The sequence below is a fragment of the Anas platyrhynchos genome, chromosome 18 (assembly GCF_047663525.1).
Source record: "Anas platyrhynchos isolate ZD024472 breed Pekin duck chromosome 18, IASCAAS_PekinDuck_T2T, whole genome shotgun sequence".
Classification (NCBI taxonomy): domain Eukaryota; kingdom Metazoa; phylum Chordata; class Aves; order Anseriformes; family Anatidae; genus Anas; species Anas platyrhynchos.
The window spans coordinates 4,781,301-4,806,569 of record NC_092604.1 but is presented as its reverse complement, the minus strand read 5'-3'; the positions used below and the strand labels follow the sequence as shown (position 1 = coordinate 4,806,569).

Here is a 25,269-nt window from a genome sequence, read left to right as displayed (position 1 = left end):
GAACAGCATTTCTGGAGCACGAGCTTCTGGTGACAGAGGCCACTGCCAGGGGAACGCCACACAACTCCTTCAGCTGCCTTCACCCCACCGACACCACCACGCTCACCCTCCAGGCTCACCCACTGCCACCCACCTCCCCTGGGGTCAGGAGATGTCCCCATTCCCAACGAGTTGTAGGGTAAGACACACTGGAAATAAAGTCAGCTGGGGCACAGCCGAAGGGATGCTGGTGCCAGAGAACACTTCCCGAGACCGTGAATTCCCCCCCCGGCACTGAGCGCTTTGGGGAGGGCTGCGGGCTCCCGGCCCCTGGCTGCAGCCCAGTGCTGGAAGCTCAAACCTCAGCGCTGGTTTTCTTCAGCGATCTCACTCCCCAACAGCAGCCTCGAGGGCACAGAGCGGAGCCAAGACACAGCTAAAACCACAGCTACAACGCCAGGATCCCCCAACCCACCCTCCCCAGCCGGATCCCACACCCCTCCCGGGACAGCGGCGACCCCAAACCGAGCCCACGGCACAACCTGGCAGCGTCGGGCAGCTCCCCAGGCCGCCTGCCATCAGACAGGCACCGGGACGCAGCGGGTTTTCCATGTTTGTTGGCTGTGTGTACACACCAGAGGGTTTGCTTCCAGCTTGGCCCAGCACCAACACGGCCGGGCTGGGGCTGCTGCCGAGGGAGCTGAGGAGAGGCGAGAGGTGGCCGTGCGGGATGGAGGGGGGGGGTTTGCTCATTCCCCTCGCCCCACCACAACACCCTCCCGGTGATTCCTCTCCCCGTTCCCCAGACAGAAGCTGAGTGGAGGCTGAATGCAGCGTGCCGGCTTGTCACAAGGTGGAGGCAGAAAGCAACTCAACGCCTGCGCTGCCAGGCTCCGAACACCCCGGGCTCCTGCTCCCTGCTGGGGAGACTCTGCCTGGGTGAGAGGCAGCAGTGTGGGAGCCTGGTGCCTTTGCTGGTTACAGGGTAAAGCCTTGCTAACTAACCCGGTGCTCGGTCACTGGCCCAAGATTTTGTGGGGCTCCATGCAAAGCTGTGGCCTCACAGCCAGGTCCTCACTCTCTGCACGCCCCAGGACGTGATTTCAGCCTGGCTCCTGCCCAGCCCACAGCCACCAAACCTGCCAGCGCTTCATGCCCTCAGTTTCCAGCTTTAAATGTCCTTAAAATTGCGTGGGGCAAGAGATGAAGCCCGCCCCGCGCAGCACCAGGCAGGGGCACGCTGCCAGGCCCAAACCACTCGCAGGGGATGTGGCTGGGCTCTGGGAGCCACCAGCACTTGGTGGCACCGGTGCCATTGCCCAGACCCCAAACACATCACCCAAGCCCCAAGCAGAGCTCATCACAGAGCACCCAGACCAAACCCGAGCACCAGCATTAACTGAGAGCTGCAGCGAGCCAGGGAAACGCCACGAGCCCTGCTCTCAGCTCCGTTAAGCAGGGAGATGCTGCAGGCAATTAGCAGCAGCCCTGGTTTTCAGGCCGGAGCTTTTCCTCACACACCCTCCTTCCCCTGCCACCCCAACAGCCTGGAGCAGCCCCATGCCAGCCCTGAGAGCTGCAGTGCCCATCTAACAAAGGGCTGGGTGCTCGCAGTGCCCCAGCTCCCCCCAAACACCCGCCTTTCTTGCCCATAGTGAGAGCGTGGGGGTCACTGGAGCAGGCGGGCTGTGAGCACCAGCCTGGGCACCTGCAGCCGCATCCAGGAGCCTGCACAGCGGGACGAGCACAACACCTCAGGGCTAGAGCCATTCCTGGGACAAGGGAGAACAAAAATAGAAGAAAACCAGAAGATCCTGACCAAACGGGAGGCTCCCATGAAAGCACGGGTGTGTTCGGGCACCTGGCAGAGCAGCAGGGCTGCCGGGAAGCCTGGCTCCTGCAGGACAGGGGCAGGAATTTGGCAGCAGTCCCACGCTGAGCTGCTCCCGGGGCTCCTGCTCGCCTCTGCTGGAAGGGATCCCCCCGGCACAGGCACAGAGGTAGCTCTGTGCCTGCCTCGCCCGGGATCACAGAGCCATTTCGGGATTTGGCCACGTGTCGGGAGGCTTTGGCAGAAGGGAAGCCGGCGACCCCAGTGCACGGACCCCCTGTACTGGGGCAGGGAGGGGACAGCTACCCCTGGGCTCCCCAGCTGGCAGCTCTGCCCCACAGGCTGTGCTCCCATCCCAAACGCTGGCACTGCTGGTTACAAAGGGGACAATCTGCAGCTGCCCCTGTCCCGGTCACCCTGTGAGCACAGGCTGGGCACGGGCTGACCTTGCCCCAGTCACCCCAGTTCTCTCACCTGGAAATTGGCACCAGAAGCCCACGATGGACCCCGTGAAGGACACGCAGCGCTTGCCCTCGTTCTGGCACAGGTTGGAGGCAGCACGGCCAGGCTGCCCTCATGCACCACGGCCCCACAGTGGCAGTGGGACAACCAGGCTGGCTTTGCAACAGAGACCGCCACTGGCAGCTGAGAGAAGTCCAAAGGTTTCCTCTGGTGGCTGCCCTAGCACGCAGACACAGCCTCAGCCCTTTGGGAAGGCAGAGAGCTGCCTCAGGAGCAGGGGCTTCCCTAAGGACACGCTCCAGTGAGGGACTGGGGTGGCCCTGGCAGCGCACAGCACGCCCCAGAGCTCCTGAGCAGCTTTAAAATGCACAAAGCCAGGGGAAAGGGCCGTGCAGGCCACCCCAGCCTGGCTCAGCCATTACCTCACCCTTCCCTGAAGCTCAAACAAAGGCCGCTGTGTATTCAGGCACACAAGCTTTTCCTGAAGTTTACGTACAGCTAAAAATACCTTGAGAAAGTCATTAGGCAGCGGAGGCAGTGGGATTAGCAGGGCTCTGCCACGGGGCCGTACCTTTCCTCCCAATAGGAGCTGAGCCAGGGGGCTCGGCTGCTCCCGTGCTGGAAACATCCTCCCTCAAAATTCCTGGAGAGAAAGGAGCTGCTGCCCTGACAGCCTGCCACAGCTGGGAAAACAACAAACCCGGAGCAGTGGGGACACGCTAACGGCACGGAGAGCACAGGATGACCTTGGAGATTTCCCTTCTTGCTTCTGCTGCCAGCGGGGATTTGTCAGGCCTCAGAGGGACAAATTTTCACCTTTCACCGCCCCGCTGGTCCCTTGCCACATTTGGACAGGGGCCGTTTGCTTGTCGGGAGGAGGGCAGGGAGGGCTTGGTCCACGGTGTGCAAAAGGGAAACTCATGAATCCGCAGTGAGCCCTCCCCTGGGTGCCCAGGAGGTGCCTGGGGTGCAGCTGGGCTCTCCCTGTGCCGTGGAGGGATGGAGGTTCACAGGCTCTCCCCAGGGCCGTGCAGCACTCCTGTGCAAAGCTCAAGCTGAGCATGGTCCCGAGCCAGCCCCGGAGCTGGGTGCACCCACAGACAGGGCTGGACTGACGCACCAAGGTCTGCCCGTGCTCCCTGCAAGCCAGCACGCTGCCTGCATCCTGCTCAAGGCACGGGCACTGGGAAAACAGGACCCTATTGTAACCGTGGGAGGGGAGAAACCGCAGCCTGCTGGTATTTGCACTGCTGAACAAGTGATCCGGGCTGGGCCCCCCCTGCTACAGCTCAGGTGCACCCGGTGCTGACAGCAATGAGGGCAAGGGTAGTGCCGTGCCCCGTGCCGTGCAGGGAGAAGTGGCAGCAGCCAGGGCTGGGGTGCAGGAACAAGGAAACCAGCGCTCCACGGGTTTTTCTGCAACTTTCCCACTGGCAGCTCACACGGGCAAGCTGCTCTTACCCTACAGGTGGAGCCAGACCTGCCTGGGCCACGAGTTCAAACCAGCGCAGAGACATCAGCCAAACGCCTCCTGCCAGCTTTGTCCCACAGCCCCAGCAATTCCACCCCAATTCCCCGCAGGAGCCAGGAGCTCCACACCTCACAGCACCTCCTGCGCCTCCGCAGCAGCCTGCCTGCTTCCCAGCAGGGTGACCGCCACCGGGACAAAGCCAGCGGGGCACGGAGCTGGAGAGAAGCCAGCAGAGGGCAGGGAGATGCCTTGGCCACCGACACACACCCACACAGCCTCAGTCGAGCCTTGTTACTCACCCCCACGAAATCCCACGCTCCGATGCACTGGGAGAGACAGCCCAGACGTCTGAGCACGCAGGAGCCTGCGGGGCCAGACAGCTGGGGCAGCAGCACAGGGTACAACACACCTCAACCCGCCTCGCCAGGCTTCGTCTGCAGCTCAACAAGGGCTAAAAGCATGAATGCTTGGCACATCGCTCCCTCTGCTCCCCGTGAAGGAGGGTGCGACCTGCTCCACAGCCGTGACCAGGAGGCAGGGGTCCTCCACCCCGGGTGCAGGAGCCAGCTCCTGCCCCAGTCCCCAGCTCCCGGCTGGCACCAGGGGCCAGCAGCCGCTGCTGCTCCAGAGCCCCAACGAGCCGAGCTTTTGGCCTGCCCGTATCTCTTGGTTCTGGTAACAGAGGAACAGCAGGCCCGGCCATATGGCAATTCCTCTCTGGCTACTCACTGAGTGATGCATTAACGCTGCTGGCCAAGGCATGCAGCACAGGCTGGTGACTGGTGCCCCCGTTCCCCTGCCCGTGGCGATGTGAGCCCCTGCTGCCAGCCCCCCGACACCCCAAAACAAGGAGAGCTCAGCTGGTGGCAGCGCTGCCACACAGCTCTGGATCTCTCCTGAAGCTGTCGGGGTTGGTGTCCAGGTGGGGGCCGGGAGAGGCGCAGGTCGGTGTCTGATATTTTGGAGCACAGCAGAAGGCAGCCCCGTGCCACGCAACAGCAGGCGGGGCCCTGCAACCCGCCAGCACCCCACACACCCCTGCCCCTCCTCGCCTCTCCTCGCAGCCTCACACTGCAAATGAGGCGTGCACGAGACCAGGGCTCCTCTTGCTCTCAGAGGCGTCAGCCGGGAAGCATGAATCCCGCCTGTGCCAGGGCGCTCCGGGCGATGCGGGGCCAGCGCAGCATTAGCATGAGGACTCCAACTCGGTCTCTGGCGGATTAAGCTAATACACGGGATTACAAACCTCAACAAAGGAGGGGAAACGCACACATCTGCTGGCAGCGGCCCTGCAGCAGTCCCTGGGAGGGAACAGCCCTGACTGCCAGCACAGCCAGAGCTGCTGGGGAAGGGCTCGGCGTTGGGCTCAGCCCCTCGGTGGGCAGAGCGAGCGTGTGCGCAGCTCCAGGCTCCCCTTCCAAGCTGCACCGTGCTCATGCCAGGTCTGTGTGCAAGCAAACACGCAGCAGGAACAACCTCCGGTGCTCCCACGTGGCTGGTGCGGCCGAGAGCGACCTTTCTGTAAGGCAGGAGGGGCACACACAGGAAGAAAACACACCGGAGCGCCCAGCAGTGAGGCTGCAGCGAAGGCTCTGCTGCTTACAGAGCTCTGGATCAGCAGTTTTTGGTGACATTTGCAAAGAATTGGTAGGATCTGGCAGCACGGCGATGCTGCAGAAATTTCTGAGGATTAACAGTGATCTATTGAGGCAAGAAACTGGGAAGTGCTGAGAAAGCTGCTGCGACCCACGGCGACTGCAGCTCCTTCCACGTGGTTTTCCTGGGCTGAAGGTGCTGTTACTGCCCCACAGCCCCCAGCACAGCATGGGCATGAGCTGAGAGCTGGCAGCAGCGAGTCCTTACGGCTCCTCACAGCCCGTCCTGCTTGCACTGTGACTCCTGAGAACAGACCAAGCACCCTACATTGCACCCTTCAGTGCCTGCTCACCGCAGTCATGACGATTTTTAATGCAGCTGGCACAGGATCGTCACCCTGTGCCTGCGGAGGTGGCGTGCCAGGCCAGCAGAGAACCACCCAGGGAAGAAGCGATGCGCAGCTGCCCCCTTTTAGCACTTTGTGCAAGAAATATGCCAGCAGAGGAAGCAGGTGGAGCAGCCAGGAATTCCCCGCAGTGCCTGCTAGCTAGCTAACAAGCTGCCAAAAGTAAGGTCAGCTGGAAATTACAGCCAGCTCTCTGCATGCATTCAGCTCAGGTACAAGGAGGATTACAAGAAGAAGGAAAACACGACCTTTGCACACACAGGGTGGCCGAGGAGCACAGCCCCGTGCGGGTCCAGGCACGGGGACCTGCTCCCTCTGGGCTGAACGAGGCCAGAGCTGCCGCAGGGGAGGGGAGAGCAGCGCGAGTGCTCCGCAGAGCTGAATTACTCCATTATATAGGGTCAGGAGAAACACCCCTCTGTGTGCGAGCAGCGGGGACAAGCGCTGCTATTTTGTACTCGCTGCCACTGGTGCGCCCGATCTGCGCTGCTGACACCCAGAGCAACCCAGCACCGAGCGCCTGCCATCACCGCATCTTTGATTTTCCTCCTCTTGAGATGGTGACCTGGGACACACCAGTGAGCGAGGGTCTGCATCAAACACCCAGACCAAGTGGGAAAGGCAAATCCTCCTCGTCGGGAGGCAAATACCGAGTGCCCCTGGGGGCAAGTGACCTCCCAGTGCTGCTCCATGCCCTGCAGCACACCGAGCAGGAGGCCCCTGCCTATGGCTTCTGCGTAAGAAGCCCGAGGTCACTGAACTGCTGGCCTGCACGGCACTGCCAAGGCTACAGCACGGACCCTGTGCAATCCCCAGCCCTGACTGCTGCTGCTGCCAGCCCGGCTAGGGGCTGCCCGCAAACATGGGGCTGAGACACTCGAGTGGGGACGAGCAGGGTCCTGTGCAGCACAGCCACGAGCTGCTGCGCTCCCTGGAGGGAGCCTGAGCACCCCGACACTGCTCCGAGGGGAGGAAGCAAGAAGAGAAGTTAAGGATGGTGCCAGCGCCTTAAAGAAGTGCCTTACGCTGCCAAGTAGGCTCGTGGGGTATGTCAGGGCCGGCCTCCTTTCTCACACAATACACAACCTTAAAAAATAGATATTAAAAAGTGTGTAGCACAAGTGATAAGTGATGCCACGTAGGACTAGCCGCCCCCTCCCCTAGTTGAGCGCAGAGGTGTGTGGGTGGAGAGCTGCAGAGTCACTCTCAGATATTTAAAGAGCGATCCACGTCCCAACAGTTATGCAAACCTCGTCTCCCCTTTCCCCTACGTGTGTGTCCTCAAAGAGCACAGGTTGCTCTTTATTTTTCATCATTATTATTTATTTTGCTGCTCGGGATGTGGGAAAAGAGCACGCAAGTGTCTCATTTGTCAGGCTGAGCCTCCCTCCCTGCTCTGTCCCCCCTGGCACCAGCACTGCTCTGCTCGCCCAAGGCCAGTGGAGCTGGAGACACACTGGCAGCGCCCTGGGGACACCTGGGTCCTCCCTCACCAGCACCGGCATGGTCTGGCTGCACGGTCTGGCAGCCAGAGAGCTGGGGATGGTGCCAGCGGGGAGCCAGGCGTCCCCCTGCACCCAGCCCTGCCATGACCATCCCCTGTTTTTTATGCCCAGGTTCAGAAAGGAGAGGGGAGTGGAAGGTCAGGCAGCTGCCCACGGGGACAGGCAGGGATGCAGCTCGGTGGTTCAGCCACGCTGTGCACACATCCTGCTCGCAGTGCAGAGGCTGTTCTCCTGCTTCCCTTGCTCCATGGGCTGGGTCAGCGCCAGCCCAGGGGGTTTTTGTTTCAGTATCCACACCGGCCAGTGCCACAATTGCAAGGGATGGTTTCAAAGCACCCTCGTGGGGGCCCGGCCGTTCTGCCTGGGCAAGGGCACAGGACAGACACAGCAAGCCCAGGACTACAAGGCACGAGTTCATCCCAGACACACGAAGAGCAAACACCCTGCAAGCCCTGCCCTCGGCGGTGGCCCTGCGCTCAGGAGCAACCTGCCCTCTGCGTCCCTGCTTCCTCAGCACTGGTGAGCCCTCCTGGGGGGCTGCTGGCTGCGCTCCACCACCCAGCACTCGTACAAAGCAAGGAACTTGGACAGATCGGGGGGCACCAGGCCTCCACCACGAGCCTGTGCCATGCCGCTCTGAGCTGGGGCCAGACAGCACTGCAACGCGCCTCTGCTCCAAGCTCGGTGGTCCTACAGGGCAGATTTCTCCCTCACTGCGTTCATGACTTCTCAGGTAAGTCGCACTCCGCTGATGCTCGCTCCCACCTGCCTGGAGCTGCATCAGTGCTGGAAGATGCCGGCTGGCCTCATGCCACCAGCTCCACGAGCAGCACCCGGCCCCAACACCTGCACAGGGCTTGGGCTCTGGCTGTTTGTGATACCAGGGACGGACAAACAGCCACACCAATCTGAGCAGCACACAATGGTTTGGGTCCCAGAAAGTCAAGAGCAAAACACTGGGGCTTTCCATGATGACTTTGAGTTGGCAATACCAAACTTTGGAGGCTTTTTGGAATGCAGGTATTCAAAGGTGTCAAATTAGAGTGAGAATGTGTGGCTATCAACACATTTTCCTTCCATCCGTCCCAGTCCACGCTTGTCCCAGATGTCATAGCTTCCAAGGGCAATCCTGCAATAACCAACTGCTGAATTGGCTGTCAAAATTCCTCAGGGGCTGCAAAGCTGGGGAACAGCAGCCCCACCTCCCCCCCACCTCACCACTGGCTTTTGCCACAGCTCAGCTCTACCAGAAGAGAACCATCCACAGCTCCCTCATGAATCATTAAATACTAGACACAAATTTGGAAGTTCGCTTTCAGTACAGTTGCAGGTTTAAACCTCTCCAGGAGCCCGCAGTTGTTCAGTCTCCAGCTCACCTACGCTCAATTCCCTCGAGCCCCTCGTCAAGCCTCCAGGATTTTGCTACCCTGACATTCACAGCTGGGCTCTCTGGCTGCGAGCAGCACCGCTTCCAAAAGCAGGCAGGAACATTTCTCATCGCCCTCCCCGGCAGTTTACCTCCCCCTGCAGCCCCTGGGCTAGGAGCCAAGCCAACGGGCGAAGCCAGCCAGCTGCCTCCCTTCCCTGGGACCTGAGCAGGCAGCGCCGTCTCCAAGCGCTGCGAGGATGAGGTCAGTCTCCCCTCGATGCTAAAAGCTCTGCTTGAAGAACTGCTGAGATAGCAGGAGCTGCCGTGTTAGTTTTACCCATTTCCTGTTATTAGATAAAACAGCATCAGAGGGCTGAACTCCTGCTGCCTTGGCCTGTTGCCACGCTGCAATTACCGCCACAGCCGCTGCCTTCAGCAGGTGAACACGGGTGCCTCTTGATTTCCATAGGAGCCAGAGCCCGGCATAAATTAATTGTGGTAAGGTTGACCTATTTAACAGCAGAAAGCCAGCATTCACTCGAGCCCAGATTCCCCAGAGGCTCCGGGTGTCACTTTACCCCGCGGGACAGCGCAGCCCCGCCGCTATCTCCAGGCATCTCTGCCTGCGGTGCGCTGCGAGGCGCGGGGGCTGCTCACGGCGTGCCCTCAGCCTTCCTCGGGGAGGACAGGCGACATCTCCACCTCCCTGTCGCTGTAATCAAACCACTCCCGCCCTGCAACCAGCTCCTGTTGCCCAGCGTTGATGAGCGTTTTGTGACTTCCAGAGACAACACACACAGAAAGCAGAGCGGGGTGAACCCACAGGGACTTCACAGCTGCTGTGCTCGTAGACATCCAGCAGCAGCGAAGTGGCTGTTGACAGCCCCGTTCCAGACAGACCAGCACCAGAGGACACAAGCAATGTTTACAGGGGGCTGCCAAGTTCTGCAGCTATTCAGGATGCCTCCCTGCACAGCTCTTGCAGTCTAATATTGGCTCACAGCCTGTGTGCACAGGCCAAAGCAGCCTGTGAGGGGGCACTTCACATCAACGAGATGCTGAGGTCTTGGTGATGCAGTGCTGCAGCCCAGAACCACCCCTCTCCCCGCAAGAAACAGCACAGCCACACATCTCCACCATGTGCTTGTGGACCTTACCTTTGTCTGCCAGAGACAGCGTGGTGTTGAAGTACTGCTCCTCCACGGTCCAGGCGGTGTCGTTGATCTTGTTGGACACCCCGCAGAATCCAACGCAGCTCACCTTGATGGCTGTTAACAGAAACCACACACGTAAGCACAAGGAAAAAGCAAAACCACAGCTTCAGACTTGTTTCAGAGACTCTATGGGGCCACAGTAGCAAAACCTCACAAACACACACAGGGTGGCAAAGGGAGCAGGGGAATGGAGTCACACCTTCAGCTCGGCAGCACATTTTCCCCTTGCTCCCAGCATTACTGCACTTGCTCTGCTCCCCCTGCGCCATTCCCAGCTGTCAGCACCACTACAGTCCTTGTGCTGGCCTCTGTGCACTGCAGAAGGCCTTAACAGCAGTGATTTCAGCTCCCCGAAAGGCAACCTTCCCCCTGGTTCTCTCCCAAACAAACCAGCATCCCCTCCCAGTACCCACCTCAGCCCCTGCGCTCAGAAACCTTTGTGGCAACACAGCCCTCCTCCTGCTCCCAGCAAAGCCAAACAGCCGGGGCTGGAAGCGTTTGAGATGCCATCCGACCCTCCCAGCCCAAAGAGAATTTGAGCTATGCTTGTGCCTTGCCTTGGGAAGGTCATCCCTGAGCTCTCCCTGCTTGTTGGCACACACCAAGAGACAACCACAGCGCTTCCCCCGCGCAGGGAGGACGCAGACAGACCCATCCCCGCACGGGGTGGGTCACCAGGGTGCCCCAGCCCAAATATCTCCTGTCCTGTTCCCAGCAGGTTCTGCAACAGCTTTAAGAGATCCCACACAGCTCCCTCACCACATTCAGTGAATGTTTCAGCGTGCACACCCAGGCAGTGCCTCGCAGGAAGCCTCTGGGCGGCCAGTTTGTGCTGGCTCCAGGGCTCCCCTCCTGCTCCACTCGAGGTCCTCTCCCGGAGCACGGAGCACCCCCACTGCCCTGCACGGAGCCCACTCCTCTCCCGTCGGATGGCAGCAGCTCCAGCAGCCTTGGTGCCAGCTCTCGTCCCACCTCGGGCACGCAGCTGAGCCCCAGGGCCACAAAGGGCCTGCCCCTGTCCCAGTCAGCCCAGACAACCCGGCCGGCTCCAGTGAGACCAAGCCCGGGCTCAGCCACACCACTCCCAGGTTTTCACAAGGGAAAAGAGAACTGGGGAAGCTTTACACCCTCCAGGAGGGACGGCCCCCGAACAGGCTCCCCACAGCGTCCCTCAGCCAGTTTGTAGATAACGACCCTGAAAAGCTCCCGGCTAACCACCATCTGGTGCAACTCCCAGATAAGGGAAGGCAGGCAGCCCTCATCCCAGCCCACCGCGCTGTGGTGCTCAGGCTCCCTGTCCCTGCGAGGCAGCACAGACAGCATGGCCCCAGCTCCCTCCCCACGGCAGGCAGGGACTCGGGGACCCACAGGCAGCAGCCCTGCAGCCCAGCACACGGAGCTGGCCCTCGGCTGCTGCTCCCTGCTGCGATGCTGGGCTCACAGCAACAAACCTCAGGGCTGTGCTGGACCTCGTTTAAAAGCCCTACTTACAGTTTTCCATCTCAGACATGGGGCTGTCAGCTCTAGGGCTTCTCAATTAACCACTGAGAACCCAAACTGGCTCGGCACCACCAGCCTGAAAAGGAGAGAAGGCCTCGGTCCATGCAGGGAGATCCTGGGGTCCTGGGTCACCCCCAAGGCCAGCCCACTCCAGCCCCAGTCCCAGTGGTCGCTCCTCCTGGGGCAGGCCGTGACCACAGCTGTGACCATGGGTTTTTGCACGTGGCTCTTGTTGAGGAGATTTTCAGCAGAAACTGCTGTGGGCCCACAGCATCCTCCCCTACACCATGGAGGAGGTTTCACCCCCTGCTCCTTCACACGTCAGCTGGAGGGGAGCGATCCGACCCCAAACCAGTCCCCGAGCTCTTTTGGGACAGCAGCGGAGGCCTGGCAGGACGCCCCGGTGTTTCTGCCTATGTGATGCGTTAGGATAACCAAAGGGCATCACACAACACAGCGAGCACACAAGCTCCAAGGCAGTTTCACAGCAACCTCACCGGGTTTTGGAGCAGCCGGCTACAAAGCCAACCCCTCCGTGAGCATCTCATGACCCGGGGAGAGGAAGAAGCCGGGGACGCGCCTGGCTGTGGGGTCAGGGCTCCTGTTCACAGCTGCCAGGCAGAGCCGTGGTGCTGGGGGCAGCTGCGAGCTAAAAACAGAGTCGGGGGGGCCGGTCCAGCAACCCGGCACCGTCAGAGCTGCTGCCACCGGAGCCACCCGAGGTGCAAAGCCCGTCAGCCCGACTGCCAGGAAGCTAAATGCACAGTCAGACTTTCCAAGGCCTCCCCTGCAGGCAGTCTCTGTGCCAAGTTGCGGGTATAGCAAATAAGAAGAGTTTCTGCTCCGGAACAGGCCAATTGCAGTTGTTAGAAACCCATAAAAATGCCTCCGGAATCCTGTGCTACCAGCGGCCCCAGTTACCAGGCCCCTGGGTTGCTTTAAATAAACACAGGGGGGAAAAAAGTCAAATATCTATAAAGGAAGTGGGGGGGGGGGGGGCGAGACAAAAAGCAGCAAGGAGAAGAGAAGGAAATTACAAAGCCATGTAGGAGGCGAGGGCCCTTTGCCCCTGCGGTCCCCCAGCACCCAGAGGAGCAGCAGCAGCTCTGCACCCAGCCAGACACGTCTTTAGCAAGGCGCCGCAGCACTTGCCAACTGCTGGAAATATAAGGAGACAGCTCAGCCGTATCCATCTCTGCCCTAAGTAAAAATAGAGATGCCAGGAGCTGGGCACGCCTGCCTTCTCCCAAGGTGATTTAAGGAGAGCAGCTGTACACCTCCGACGTCTCCTTCGGTCAACCCAGGGAGCTGGTGCCGCATGGCAGGCGAGGGGAGAGCAGAGGACATCCATACCTCCCCGTCCTCGACTTCCAAGCTCCAGTTGTGCTGAGCAAGCAGAGTCACAGCGGCACAGCCCTCCCTGAGCTGCAGCCGGTCCCAAGTGGCTTCAGGTCCCTTCTGTGTCACACACCCCCGCAACAGGTACAGAGGGAAGATGAGGACGGTTTGGCAGCAGCTTACGCAGGACAAACACGCTGTCCCGCTGGCACGGCCCTGCTGGTGGCCTGGGGCTTTCCTCTGCTGCTGCAAGGGTGGACGAGGAGGTGAGCACTGAGCTTGGAAGGGGCAGCTATGGACAGCCCCGGATTTCGGCCAGCTGAAGCCCACACCAGCCAGTTCCTGGCCTCCGGCTGACCCAGAGGCTTCAGCTGGGACAGGGAGCCTGTACCCACAAGCACAGGGCTCAACGTGCTGCAAAGCCACCCCAAAGCACCCACACCAACCACACACAGCACAAGGGACTGGGCACACGTCCATAAAGGGCTTCAAGAGCCACTCCTCCACCTTGCTGGGGACAGCCCTGCTCCTAGAGAGGGCAAATACAGCGCCAAACCCAAGGGGACAGCACACAACACCCCTAAAAGAGATGGGGGACAGAGGTGCCAGCACCCCGGCACTTCCAGAAAGTGCTGGCAGGAGGGCCGGGGGGTGCCTGGGGCATGAGAACGGGGGAGCAGAGGGAAGAGAGGGCTGCGAGAGACCAGCGAGCCTGCATCAGACGAATCTTCATTTAATGGAAACCAGCCAAGAGGAGCCCTCTCCTCACCCCTCTCAGCAGAGCCACGGCAGGCCAGATCACCACCTTTTAATTAGATTCTCTCCAGCTGTGCATGAGGACAGAGCCGCCTCCCCCAGCCCCAGCAGCCAGGCACAGCCGTGGTCCAGGCCCGGGGAGAGGCAGGGGACGGATGGCCCCACTGCCATCCCCACCGGTGCCGGTTCTGGGGACTCGACAGGCTTTGGGAGAGCGAGGCCAGGCCGCAAGGAGAGCCGGTCTCATCACAGGCAACATCAGCAAGCCAGCAATGCAACCCCTAGGGCCACCTGCCCAGACAGGAGGGGACCGAGCCACCTCAGCACACAGTGCCACAGCTTCAAGCGACAAGGAGCATGAGTCTGGGAGTGCCCCAAAATCTCCTGGCCCCTGCCCTAGGCCAAGTGAAGTTTTGGGGTCATCCCGCTCCCAGCACAGCAGGGCCGGATGGTGCTGGGCAGGCAGGAAGCCCGGGAGGCAGTGAGACCTGCAGGCAGGACAAGTCGCTCTCATGCAGTTGGTAGAGACCGGGCGATTCCTAGAAAAGCTCCCTGAAAAAACACGCAGCGAGGAAGCCGAGACCACAGGGAGCAGGAAGGCTGGAAGCTCACGGGGCACGCTGCTCCCCCAGCTCCCAGCCCTCGTGCACAAAAATACCGAGACACTGCTAATTAAACCAGCAGCTCCTAATTAACTCTCGGCTGTCCCCATCCTTCTGGGTCCTTCCTGTCAGTTCCTGACACAAACAGTCCCGGGCATTTCGCGAGCCAGCGAGGCGAGGGCAGAGCGCGCACTGAAAGCTGGAGGCAGCGGCGTGTCTGGCACCAAGCGAAGGACTGTCTGGAGAGGTTTCTGTCTCCTTCCCCAGGGCTCAGCACAAGATTCGGCCTCCAGCTGGGGAATTGGGAGCCCTGTGTTCTCAGGAGTCATCCCAAAGAGCTGCTCAGGCTTTCCTGACCCATGGCGAGCCCACTTGTGGTTCAGCAGCTGCTCACCAAAACCCACCGAGGGCCAGGCTGCCCACTCCCTGTGGCAGTGCTGCATTTGCCAAGCGGGGCAGGGGGTCCCAGCAGGGCCTCACACATCCTCAACCCCCTGCTACATCCCACCCGCAGGAAGCCTGGAGCAGCTCCTGCACCCAGCCTGTACAAACCCCACCTGCAGCAACAGCAGGGCGGTGACAGCTGCTAATGGCTCACTTCACCCCTGTGTTTTGGGTGATGCTGATTTGTTTTATCCAGAATCCACCCCGGGTACTACCAATCCACCGAGGGTGCTGTCATCCAGAAATGCAGAAACCTCTGAACACAAACCATGCAGGCACACGCCTGTGAGCACAGAGCTGTGACAGCCACCTCCCCTCTCAGCCAAGGTCAATCCTCTCCGCTTTGAGAGCACTTTTCTCCATCACAGGCTGAGAGCAGGGAAGCTTGTCTTTTCCAGCCCCTCCCCAAAATCAAGAGCCTAAGACATCCCAAAGGCAGAAAGCAAACTGCTGGGCTCCACAGGACAACCTCCTGTTCAGAGCCCAGGCTGTTCTCCCTTGCAGAGCTGCCAGGTTTATTTATAGCGTCCCAGGCTTCTATCAGCGCTCCGGCTGCCCTCGGAGGAGAGGGGTCATCTTGAGCATCTGGAGCAACATCCCCGGCTGAGCACGTTTAACGAGCCTGGCTGCACCCACACCAGCCTGCGGGAGAAAACCTCAACGCCACGGGGCTCCTCGGTGACAGGCACAAATGCTGCAGCATCCCCATGCTGGGCCCGACGCCGGCTGCACTTGAGCCTTCGCCCTGGGTCCTGGAGCGCTGCTGCCTCGCCACCAAGCTGCCCCCCAGAAAGAGCTCCCCCAGTACCCCTTTTCCTCTAAACCCCTTCTTGCGAAAAAAAGTTTTCCCCAAGCTTCAGGCTGGTGCAGGTCCAGGTGCTGCAGCACCCAGGCTGGGAAAAGAGGCAGGGAGGGACGGGGGGGCTCTGCCTGGAGCCTGCAAGGGCAGCGCTGGCTGCAGTGCCACGGCCAGCCTGCAAGCTCACGGGCTTCCTGCGGGACCAGCATAGGGCAGGTGCGGCTCCAGGAGAGGGAGGAAGGAGGAAAGTTGTGCCTCAGACCAGTTTTGGGAGCCCAAACTCTCACTCCATCAGCACTGCTCTGCGCAACGTGGAGCAGCATCAGCTGCACGCCAAGGGACGGCCTCTCCCCGCGCGGGGCCAGCAGGTGCAGGCACCCCCGGGCGCTGCGAGCAGCGGCACAGGAGGCACTGCAGGGAGCTCGGTATCTGGCACAGAGAGGCAGATCTCACGCTCACCATGGAAATCTTCATGCCAGCCACCCACCTCGGCTGCACTGCCAGCACTCAGCCCCCTCTCCCAGCATCTCCCAGAAGCGCAGGGGGCTGCAGAGGAACAGAAGGCTGCCGGGATCGCGGAGTCATTTCACGTGGGCCTTCTTGGCTCTGGCGTGCACAGCCAGCTTTCGGTTTCAGAAAACCTCTTCCCTTTCTGCTTCCCTAGACAGAAGTTCAGAGAGGGAAATGCTGGCCTGTCTGGCGGTGGCTGTGCCTGCCCTCCTTCCGCAGCTGCGCTCCAGACTCTCTCCTGCCGGCTGCTCCACGAGAGAGCGGGGCTGCGGTTCCCCTCGGATGGCACCGGGCTCCAAGCAGGGCTTAGGGCAAGAGCCATGCAGCAGCTGGGAGCAGCGCAGCTCCTCGCCCAGCAGATCTCAGCAAACACAACTGCTGCCAGTGCCTGCACCCTGTGCTCCCCTTCCTTCCTGCGCAGAGCTCGGTGCAGCCCCGCAGCCTCACAGCCAGCCCTGCCGAGCCACGTGCTGCCTGCCGGCACACGGACACCTCCCGGCCACACACACTGCCAGTGTGGCCAGGAGCACAGGAATTTAGTATTTAGGATCCCAACAAGGCCCAAGCAAGGTTTAGTCACGATCCCTCAACAAGACAGATCCTAACCCACAGCCATCCCGCTCAGGGCACACTGGGAGCTTCCAGTTGCTTTTGCGAGCTGGATCTACACAAACCATGCTCTCCAAAGCAAAACAAGGCTGCGCGTACATGAGCAGTCAGAGCATCTCAATCTTCAGGGCTAGGCCCCGAACACAGAGCTGTGGGAGGGGAATGCAAGTCCCATACGGCCGAGGTGCAGCCAGGCAGCAGAGCGGAGCCGGCAGCTCGCCCAGGAAAGCTGCCAGGTGCCAGGAGCTGCCAGCACCCAACACCTCAGCCAGCCTGGCCACAGCCGCGCTTCCTCGGGCTCAGCAGTGCTGAAACTGAGAGGGGAAACACTTTTTTTTTTTTTTTATAGCTTGCCCAAAGCAAAATAGGTTTCCACCCAACACTTAGCACTACTTTAGGCCGGGGCAGTTAGGATATTCCAGGACAGTTGACTTCCTTGTCTCAAAATGGAAGAGGAGCCAGGCGAGAAACCCCACCAGCTGACCACACCGCAGGTCCCAGGAGGCATCCGGTGAGTGCTTGAAGACAAGTCGGGCTCATGCTGTAACAAACTGGCCCTGTAAACTCATAACAAAAGTGATTGCTCCTTCCCTGCCAGCTCACTGTACCCCATCTTGCTGGCAGAGCCAGCGGCTGTGCAGCCGAGACGAGGAGCAGCCGGGGAGGCCGAGCTCTCTGATGTCCTGGGAACACGTCTGTCCTCCTGGGAACACGTCTGTCCTCCTGGGAACACGTCCAGCTCTGCTCTTCCCACAGCCGGGCAGGTTGAGCAGCCGCTCCCGTGACGGCCTCCCTGCCCTCACCCCTCCGCGCTGGGTGCAAAAGCCACGTTGGGCAGATAAAGGGCCGACTGATCAGGTTTCTCTGCTTACCACGGAGAGGTTGATTCACCCGAGACTACTCCCTTTTCAGGCTCTCTCTAAATAAAGGCTTCAAAGGGTTCTGGAAATTCATGTTTAACAGGCTTACCGTAACGCCACGGCACAAGGGCTCCTTTGGGCCAGACTGCTGCGGGACTGAGTCACTGGTCCGGGTGAGCTCCTGCTGCCTGCTGCTCTCTGGCAGACCCTCACCGCCACCCAGATCGCCGCCTGACGCAGGGCTCTAGGTCTGCTCGGCACCAGGCAGTGCTGCAGGCACAACACCGACGCTGAGGAGCAGAGGGGACGCTCCTCTGCGCCCTCCTGGGGCACAAGGGATGCTCCTGGGCATGCACTCTCCAGGACTCGTCCCTCAGCATCAGGGAGAGGAGCAGTTGCAAAGTCATCTTGATACTCGGCCAGCTGGAAAAAGGCCCGTTAGAGGCTGAACAGCCCCTGCCACGCACGCGTCGGGCCAAAAGGACGCAGCGCGGACACTGCTGTCATAACCAACCTCCTGCACACACCACGGCACTGCTGAGGACCAAAGCAGCAAGCTCACACCTGCTCTGGCATCCCAGACACAGCAGTTTCAGTGTGAGGGGTGGGAGCCCATCAGGGAGGAAAGCAGACAGCAGCATGGGGACAGGCACCTCACGCAGCTGCCCCAGGGCGCACCAAGACACGGCAAGGCCTTTGCACGGCTCCCAGGCACGAGCCCAGAGCCAGCTCACCCCTCCTAGCAGGACAGGTTTCAAGTGCCCTTTCCTGAAGAGCATTATTTACAAGCCATGAAGCCACCCTGCATCCGGCGACCCCCCCGACACAGCCGGGTACCTGCACGGCCTGGTTCTGTGCCCAGGAGGTGGGACGGCGACGGGAGCGCAGCCCCCAGGGCCACGTGCTCCCCGCTGAGGATTTCTCACGCCACGCTGAGCTCTCAAGCACTGCTTTCACACATCTCAGCTGTCAAGAAGCAGCCCCAGCGACTTGGGAGAAAGCAGCCAGAATCCACTTCATTCTGCATAAGAGCTGCTCCTATGATTTCCTTTGATGCCATTCAGCGCAAGCAGCTGGATTCTCTATTTATAGCGCGATATCAGTTTGGGAAGACGACTTGTGTTCTTGTTATTACCCGAGCACCAGATCCATAACAAATCCCGGCTACGCTCAGAGGGGTGCGGGATCGTACGACAATCCTCATGGTGAGGCCAGACACCTGCAGATATCTGAGCAGACAGAGAACAGCATTCGGGACTTGGAACTAAACCCCCGGACCTGGCATCCAGTCCCGCGCCAACAATCCCTGTCAAAAAGGCACCGAGTCGAACCCCCACACTGAGCTTTCCTCCTGGAGCTGCTGCCTCCCAAGCCATTTTTATCCATGCCTTATTGCAGGGAACATGTGGGGTTAAGGCGGGTGTGTACGTACCGGGGATGAAGCGCAAGCTGCAGCATCGTTACCTCCAGCTGGAGCCAGAACGACCAAGCAGCAGCAGCTCCCTCAGCAAGAACAAAGGATTGGAAGTTATAAGCATTAACGCTCCAGAAATGATTCATGTTTCTCGGAAGCAGCCTTTTTGCTGCGGATATCTGATAAGCTCCAGTTTTCAATCAAGGGTAAGGTGCTCAAAGGTCAGGATGTTTTTAAACTAAACTAGGTCTCTGAATGATTCCTGCCTGGCACTAACGTGCCACCACCACCTTGCTGAGGGGTCTGTCCTTACCTCGCGACACCCCGATGTCCTCTGCAGTCACCCAGCACCTCTCTGTCCCAACACACCTGCCAGAGCTCGCTCATCCATTCAATTCAACCACGTGGCACCAAGCATCCTTCTCAAAGCAGTACATGATCCTAGACAAAGCCGTACCCAGCCAGGGCGAAGCCCTTTCTGGGGAAAAGCCTCCCCTCACAGGTGTATTCACAGCAAAATAAATAAAAATCTAGCTCACGCTTGACACCTGCACCCCGTCAACTATTTTTAACTGGCCATCAAACAGTGCTGGTGGATGTGACGTTGGTTTTTACAAGCTACCCTGAGCAGACAGAAACCTGCACATCTTCGTGGTCTGAAGCTGTTTCACCTCCAGTTTCAGCTCCTAGACACGAAACAGAGCCCAGGCGGGCACGCCTGCACACCAGACAAAACCCCGCAGACCTACAGCCAGCCGGGCCCTTTGCACTGTTCCTCCCCTCCGAAGCACTTTGCACTTCCACATTTTAAGAGCTACAATTTTAGGAGCGCAAAGAGATCGCTAACTTCAGGCACTGAGCAGAAACCCCAGCCCCGGTGTGCCTGTCAGGCTGCTTCAGGAGCAGCTGCCCTGAGCAGGAGGAGGAAAAGGCTTGCCACAATTCCCTGCAGAACGCCTTTTTCCATGCTTTTCCACAGGTCACACCTGCAGGAGCCGTGCATCACAACCCAGCCACCTCGTGGCCCTTGTGCTCTCGGAAGACCCCGAGCATCCCCTTCTCCAGGCAGCAGAGGCCAGTTGGCAGGTCTGTCCTGCTCTTCCTGGCTGCCACAGCCTCTGGCAAGACTTTGCCACGTCAACCGACGGCTATGTGGCTCCTCCACGCGTACTTCCTCCTCTTCCCCTCTCCTCTGAGGGGTGACCTTAGCAGAAAGCACTCCACAGCAGGCTGCAAGTGGAGCAGAGCACATCCACCTGCACTGCTGCCTGCACCGCCTCGGCAGATGCTGGAGCCAGCACCCACCTCACTCACTCCTTTTTGTGCCCGTTTGCGGGGCCCCTACGAGGGTCAGGGAGCTGCCCCCAGAAGGGACAGACAGAAAATCATGGGCTTCTTCCTCCCAGCAGGGGAGCCTCCCTCCTGCCTACCTGACTCCAGCCCAGAGAGACAAGCTGCGCCTCTGCCCGCTCTGCGCTGCTCCAGGGAAAGAATACACAATCACACCCCGTTTGTCACGCTTGGAAGCGAATCAGACAGACAGAGCTCCACTCCACTTGTTCCCTCATTTTGTTAAACAAGAGGGAAGGCCGCAGCACATCTCCTCGCCAAAGAAAGCAGCAAACAGTTTCTCAAGATGAGCGCAAGTGGTGCGCGGGCGGGGGAGAAGTGGAGAGCGGCGCGCACTGCGGAGACAAGAGACACAAAACAATCCTGCGATTAGTTATTGACTCCAGAGGAGTTTCAGTTCCAGCAGCAAGCCAGCCAGGATAGCAAAAATCCCTCTTTTGTTCCCCAGTCTCAGACAGGCTTGGCCACACAGCTCACTGCTGTCTCGCTCCAGACAATGAGAAAAGAAAGTTAATCCACTGCCACCAGAGCCGGAGCCATCCAGCCTGCCGGAGCGATGCTGCAGGACGATACGTGAGCGTTCCCGTGCAGCAGTGCCAGCCTTGCCTCATCCTTGTGCCCACGAGCAGATGTCTGGTGACCTGTGGGCCTTCCCTGGGCACTGCCGGTACCTCTGGGGGCAGCTGCAGCTTTGGGGCCATCCCTGCCTTCCACCGGGATCCCACTCGGTTCTGCACCGCGGGCACTGTGCTCCCTCACCAAACTGCTGTCGCAGGGCAGAGCGTGCTGCAGGCTGCTACCTGGGGATTCAGTCCATCCTCTCACCAGCACTGTGCAGAGCAGCCCAAGCCAGGGCCCTCCTGCAAGAACAACACCTCCCGGTTGCAGAGGTCCTGTTGTGCAGAGGGTCCTGGCTAACAGAGTGCTCAGATGTCACCTCTTATCCCCAGCACGGGGGCAGGCTACACAAATACCAGAACCACCTTATGCATTGGCCAAAACCAAACTTCCTCACGCTGCCCCTCCACAAAAACAGAAGTGACCCTTTAGTCACTACAAGAATCTGAGCGTAGCACGGCTCAGGATCCAAGTGACCTGCTTTCAACCCCTTCTTCACCACCAACTTTCTCGGTTTTCCATACGAGAAGTGAAACCTTTTACTACATTTAAGATTAGACTGGAAAATTATGATTCGCAGGCTCTACAGAAATGGAAATTATGGACCTAGATACTTCTAGAACACGAACAGACATCGGTACTTGTGTCTGGAGCCTTGTAGTTCAAGGGACTGATTTGAAAGTCAAGGCATCACTGCATAAACCTGGACAGCTAAATAACAGAGTGCAGAAGAGCACAGCGCTGAAATCTGCTCCAGAAAGTGCTTTCAAGGTTCTTTACTCTGGGTGACCTGGGAGAGGGCTGTTATTTTATCATTACGCTTCCGCCCGCGAGAAGCCCGGCTGAGCAGGAGGCAGCAAGACCGAAATAATCAGCACGGCCCTGGGAGCTGCCGAGCAGAGAGGGAAGTGCTCCAGCACCCCCGAGCAGCAGCAGCTTCATTCCAGGGCTGTCCCCTGCTCTGCATTAACTTCTTTCCCTCCCCCCAAACTATCCCTACCCCCAGCCGTCCCAGCACCAGCTTCCTGTTAGATTAATTATTCCCCGTACACAGGTGCTTGATGATTTACCCAGCAAGTTAGGCACAACAATTAGGGACCTGCAGTGCCATTAGCGCTCTCCCCAGAGGCCCGGCTTTCAGAGGACCACCTCCATCCTGCCAGGGACACAGGGGAGGCTGTGAAGGTCCGTGAGGGTCACCACAAAGGTGAGTCACCGCCCGTAACGTGGCCACACGGCCAGCCAAGGACGGCGTGTTACTGAACAGCCATTAGTGCTAGTCAGCAGGGCTGGCAAGGAAGCCAGAGTAGGTGGGAGTATTTATGATCCTGAAAGGTGTGTCTCCAGTTCGGCTTTTCTGTGACCCAAGACTCGTAGCACGTCTAGCAAGGCAGAACGAGCTTTGTTCGCTTGTGTTGTCCACCTCCTGATAGGCACGGTTTCCAACAGCCATAAAACGAGGCACGGTGTGGAGTAATCACGCGTGAGTTCATTTGTGGTTAAAAAAAAAACAACACACAACCACACACGTCAGACTGGCCCAGCTCGGGAAATAGAAAGTATCACACCTGGCTGCCATGGGCCTGGCCTGCAAAGGGAGAGCACCTCATGCCTTCTCCAGGGAGGTGTTTATTCCTCTGAGGAGTCCCAGCTGGTCACAGGAGGTGTGTGTGGATGTGCCACTGACCCACACGGCTGCGAGGCCTTCGCCCAGCTCTCCCCACAGTCCAGCAGAAGCCGCAGTGTGATGGAGGTTGTTTGATCCCTCAAGCCCACAAGCCCCAGCAGGGCCCTCCCCGAAGACGTCCTGTGGCACCAAGCAGGATGTTTGGCTGCCACCTGAGCTTCCTCCCCCGTTCCTGGGGGTGAGACACGTCCAGCAGGGAGGGCGCACAGCAGAGGGTCACCCCATGCTCTGCAGACCTTGGCACCCCATCATCAAACGTGCTGGTTACCTGGGCAGGCGCAGACACCCAGCAAGCTGCCACCCCAGCTGGTAAAGCCGATTTGGGACCTCAGCCCCAACCAGCCACTTGTGACACTTCCCACAGAAGGCGAAGGAACAGCTCAGGTTTTGGCTGGAAGCACCCACCAGCTCTCCAAAAGCCCTGCTCAGCTGCCTCAGGCTCGTTAGCCAAATCCCATCGGAGCCCACCGAGACCAAACGCCTTCCCAAAACCCACGGGGTGCGTCCAGCACAGGGTGGGAGCTGTGGGGCCGGGCAGGGGGAGGCCGGCACACGCTGGGGCAGGAATTGCCTTCGCTGGAGCTGGAGGGAGCGTTGCTGGGAGAAGGCTCCAAGGAGATACGTGCCCTGCTCCGCTCCAGGAGGAGTTCAGCAGCCTGCAAGCCTGCACTTGTCCCAGGCAATTTTTTTTTCCCCGAGGAAGCCTCCAAAAAGCTATCGCAGACAGCTGGGCGAGGTGCTGCTGAAAGCACGGCCGATGGCCGGGGCAGCGTGAGCACCCTCACCCAGCGCCTATCCGAGGGACTTCGCGTTGGAGCCCCTCCAGCCGCCCCCAAACACACACAACAACTTGGCAGGAGGACGAGGAGCGAGCGGGGCAGCCCCGGCACACAGCGGGCACACAGCGGGCACCCAGCCCGCACCCCCCCGCCTCCAGCACCCCCAGCCCCGGCTCCGAGCGGGCAGCACCGGGACCCCCGGGACCCCCCCGCCGGCAGCTCGGGGGCTCCGCCGGCACCGCCCGGCCCCCGGCCGCCTTCCCTCCGCCCCGCCGTGCCCGGAGCCGGCCGGGGCTCGGGGGGGGGCAGCGGGGAGCCGGTGCCGGGCAGGCCGCGGGCTCACCTCGGTACTGCAGCGAGCCCGAGAGCCGCACGGTGACGGTGCCGACCAGCGGCTCGCCGGGGCTGTAGATGACGCGGCTCTCGCCCAGGCGGATCTCGAAGAGCTGCACCTTCCCCATGGCCGCGCCGCTCTGCTCCGCTCTGCCGGCAGCGGTGCCTGCCCTGCCGAGCCGTGCCGAGCCCTACAGAGCCCAGCCGAGCCGTACCGAGCCGCGCCGGCCCCGCCGTCCCTGCCCCGGCCGGGCGGCTCCGCCCTGCACCCGCCTCCGCCCGGCCCGGCCCGCGCTGTGGGAAGGGGCGGGCGGAGGAGCCGTGAGGGGCCGGGCTCTGGGGGAAAGGCCGGGCTCTGGGGGGAAGGAGGCGGCTGTCCCGGGGCCATCTTGCCTCTCCCAGTGCTCCCCCTAAGCAGCTCTGCCTGTAATTCCCCCTGCCCAGCTGTCACCTTGCCCCCTGCTTGTTCCTACGTCCCCAGTCGCTTGAAGCGGCCGGTGGGAGTTGTACAGACGCAGTGTGGGGTCAGGGCTGGTAAACAGCCACCCCACGGATCCAAACAGCCACCCCATGGATCCCCACAGACCAGTGGGGTGAAGGGCTGTACCCCAGCTGGGGCATCCCCGGGAGCTGGGGGCTGCCCTGCCTCACACTTGCTGAGTGTCCCCCTCAATGCTGCTTTCACTCCCAAGGCTCAATAAATAAATAAATAAATAAATAAAACCAGTAAAAAAGGCATTTTGCTATTTCTTTATTTCACAGCAAACACCCAACACAATGCTGGGGAAAGGCACCTCCCGGCGAGGCCTCCTGGCTGATGACAAGCAGGCTGCGCACACGGGCAGAATGAGTAAGTGCGAGGAGGGCCGCTGATCCCTGTTTATCCATTCATCTGCAGAGCACACCCAGCACAGACCCCGCAGGACCCGCAGCGACACCAGCCCGAGCTGCAGGAGCCTCCAGGGTCACCTTAGGGTGGCCATCACAGTGTCACACCCCACGTAAAGGGGTTTGAGAGCTACTTCAGAAGTAGTTTGTATATCCCCAGCACAAGGGACTCCTGCTGGGGAGCTCTTCCAGGCCCTCGCTCCTCTGCTGCTTACAAGCTACCTCTTCTTTCCAGCCTGCACGTCGTCACAGGCAACACACACCCCGATGGGCTTGTGCCAACGCTAAGTAGCTCATCTCCTGCAGTGCATACCCTCAGAGGCTTCCATACACCACTCTCCTTGCTCTGCCCTTAGCTGTTGTTTTGCCAGGCTACACGTACCAGTCTCTTCTGTAAGATGAGCCCGCAGCCTCTTTCATCAGCCTCTGCAGCTCGGTTCCTTCGCAGCCACCCCAGGTGGCACTGCCAGCAGAAAACAAACAAATGAGGGGTGGCAGAAGCACCCTGTGCCACAGCAGATTTTACTGAACCTCTTTTTCCCACAGAAAGTCTCTGAAGACCCAGGGCTTTGAGCACTGTTGAGCTACCAGCGGTCATACCCTCTCTGTCCCCATCACCAGGGTAGCACCATCACCCTTGCCCCACAGGGATGCTGAGCAATGACACACGGTTAAAAAAAAAAATCCTTTGACGAGCCAAAACAGAGCCCCTTACGCTTCACTCTGCAACTCTCTTGATGCAAAGATATTTATACTCCTTGTTTGCAGAAAAGTAATTTTAAGCATAGTAAAGTTACTTGCCCAAGGTCATAACAAGAATAAAAAGGATTCCTGTGCTAGGAGCTGAACAAAGGCATCCCGGCTCCAGCGATGTGCTCGCTGTGCACAGCTATAGCCCTGCGAGACAGTCACTGAGTGCTCTGACAAACACAGGAGCTCCTCTTGTGAC

The 25,269-nt window shown here is 59.9% G+C and overlaps 1 protein-coding gene across 2 annotated transcripts in view; it reads right to left on the bottom strand.

Moving 5' to 3' along the window:
* ARRDC1 (arrestin domain containing 1) overlaps nt 1-23,722 on the bottom strand; it is a 28,993-nt gene extending 5,271 nt beyond the window's left edge. Inside the window, exons 1-2 of one of the 2 annotated variants that reach the window (XM_027470771.3) lie at nt 23,443-23,722; nt 9,777-9,887 (exon numbers count right to left, since the gene is read on the bottom strand). In XM_027470771.3, coding sequence (XP_027326572.1) covers nt 9,777-9,887; nt 23,443-23,560 — 229 coding nt within the window. In that variant the 5' untranslated portion in view covers nt 23,561-23,722. Of the gene's footprint in view, nt 1-9,776; nt 9,888-10,032; nt 10,158-23,442 lie in introns of those variants that run through there. The other variant, XM_072025449.1, reaches the window with a different exon arrangement.
* Between the last annotated feature and the right edge of the window lie 1,547 nt (nt 23,723-25,269).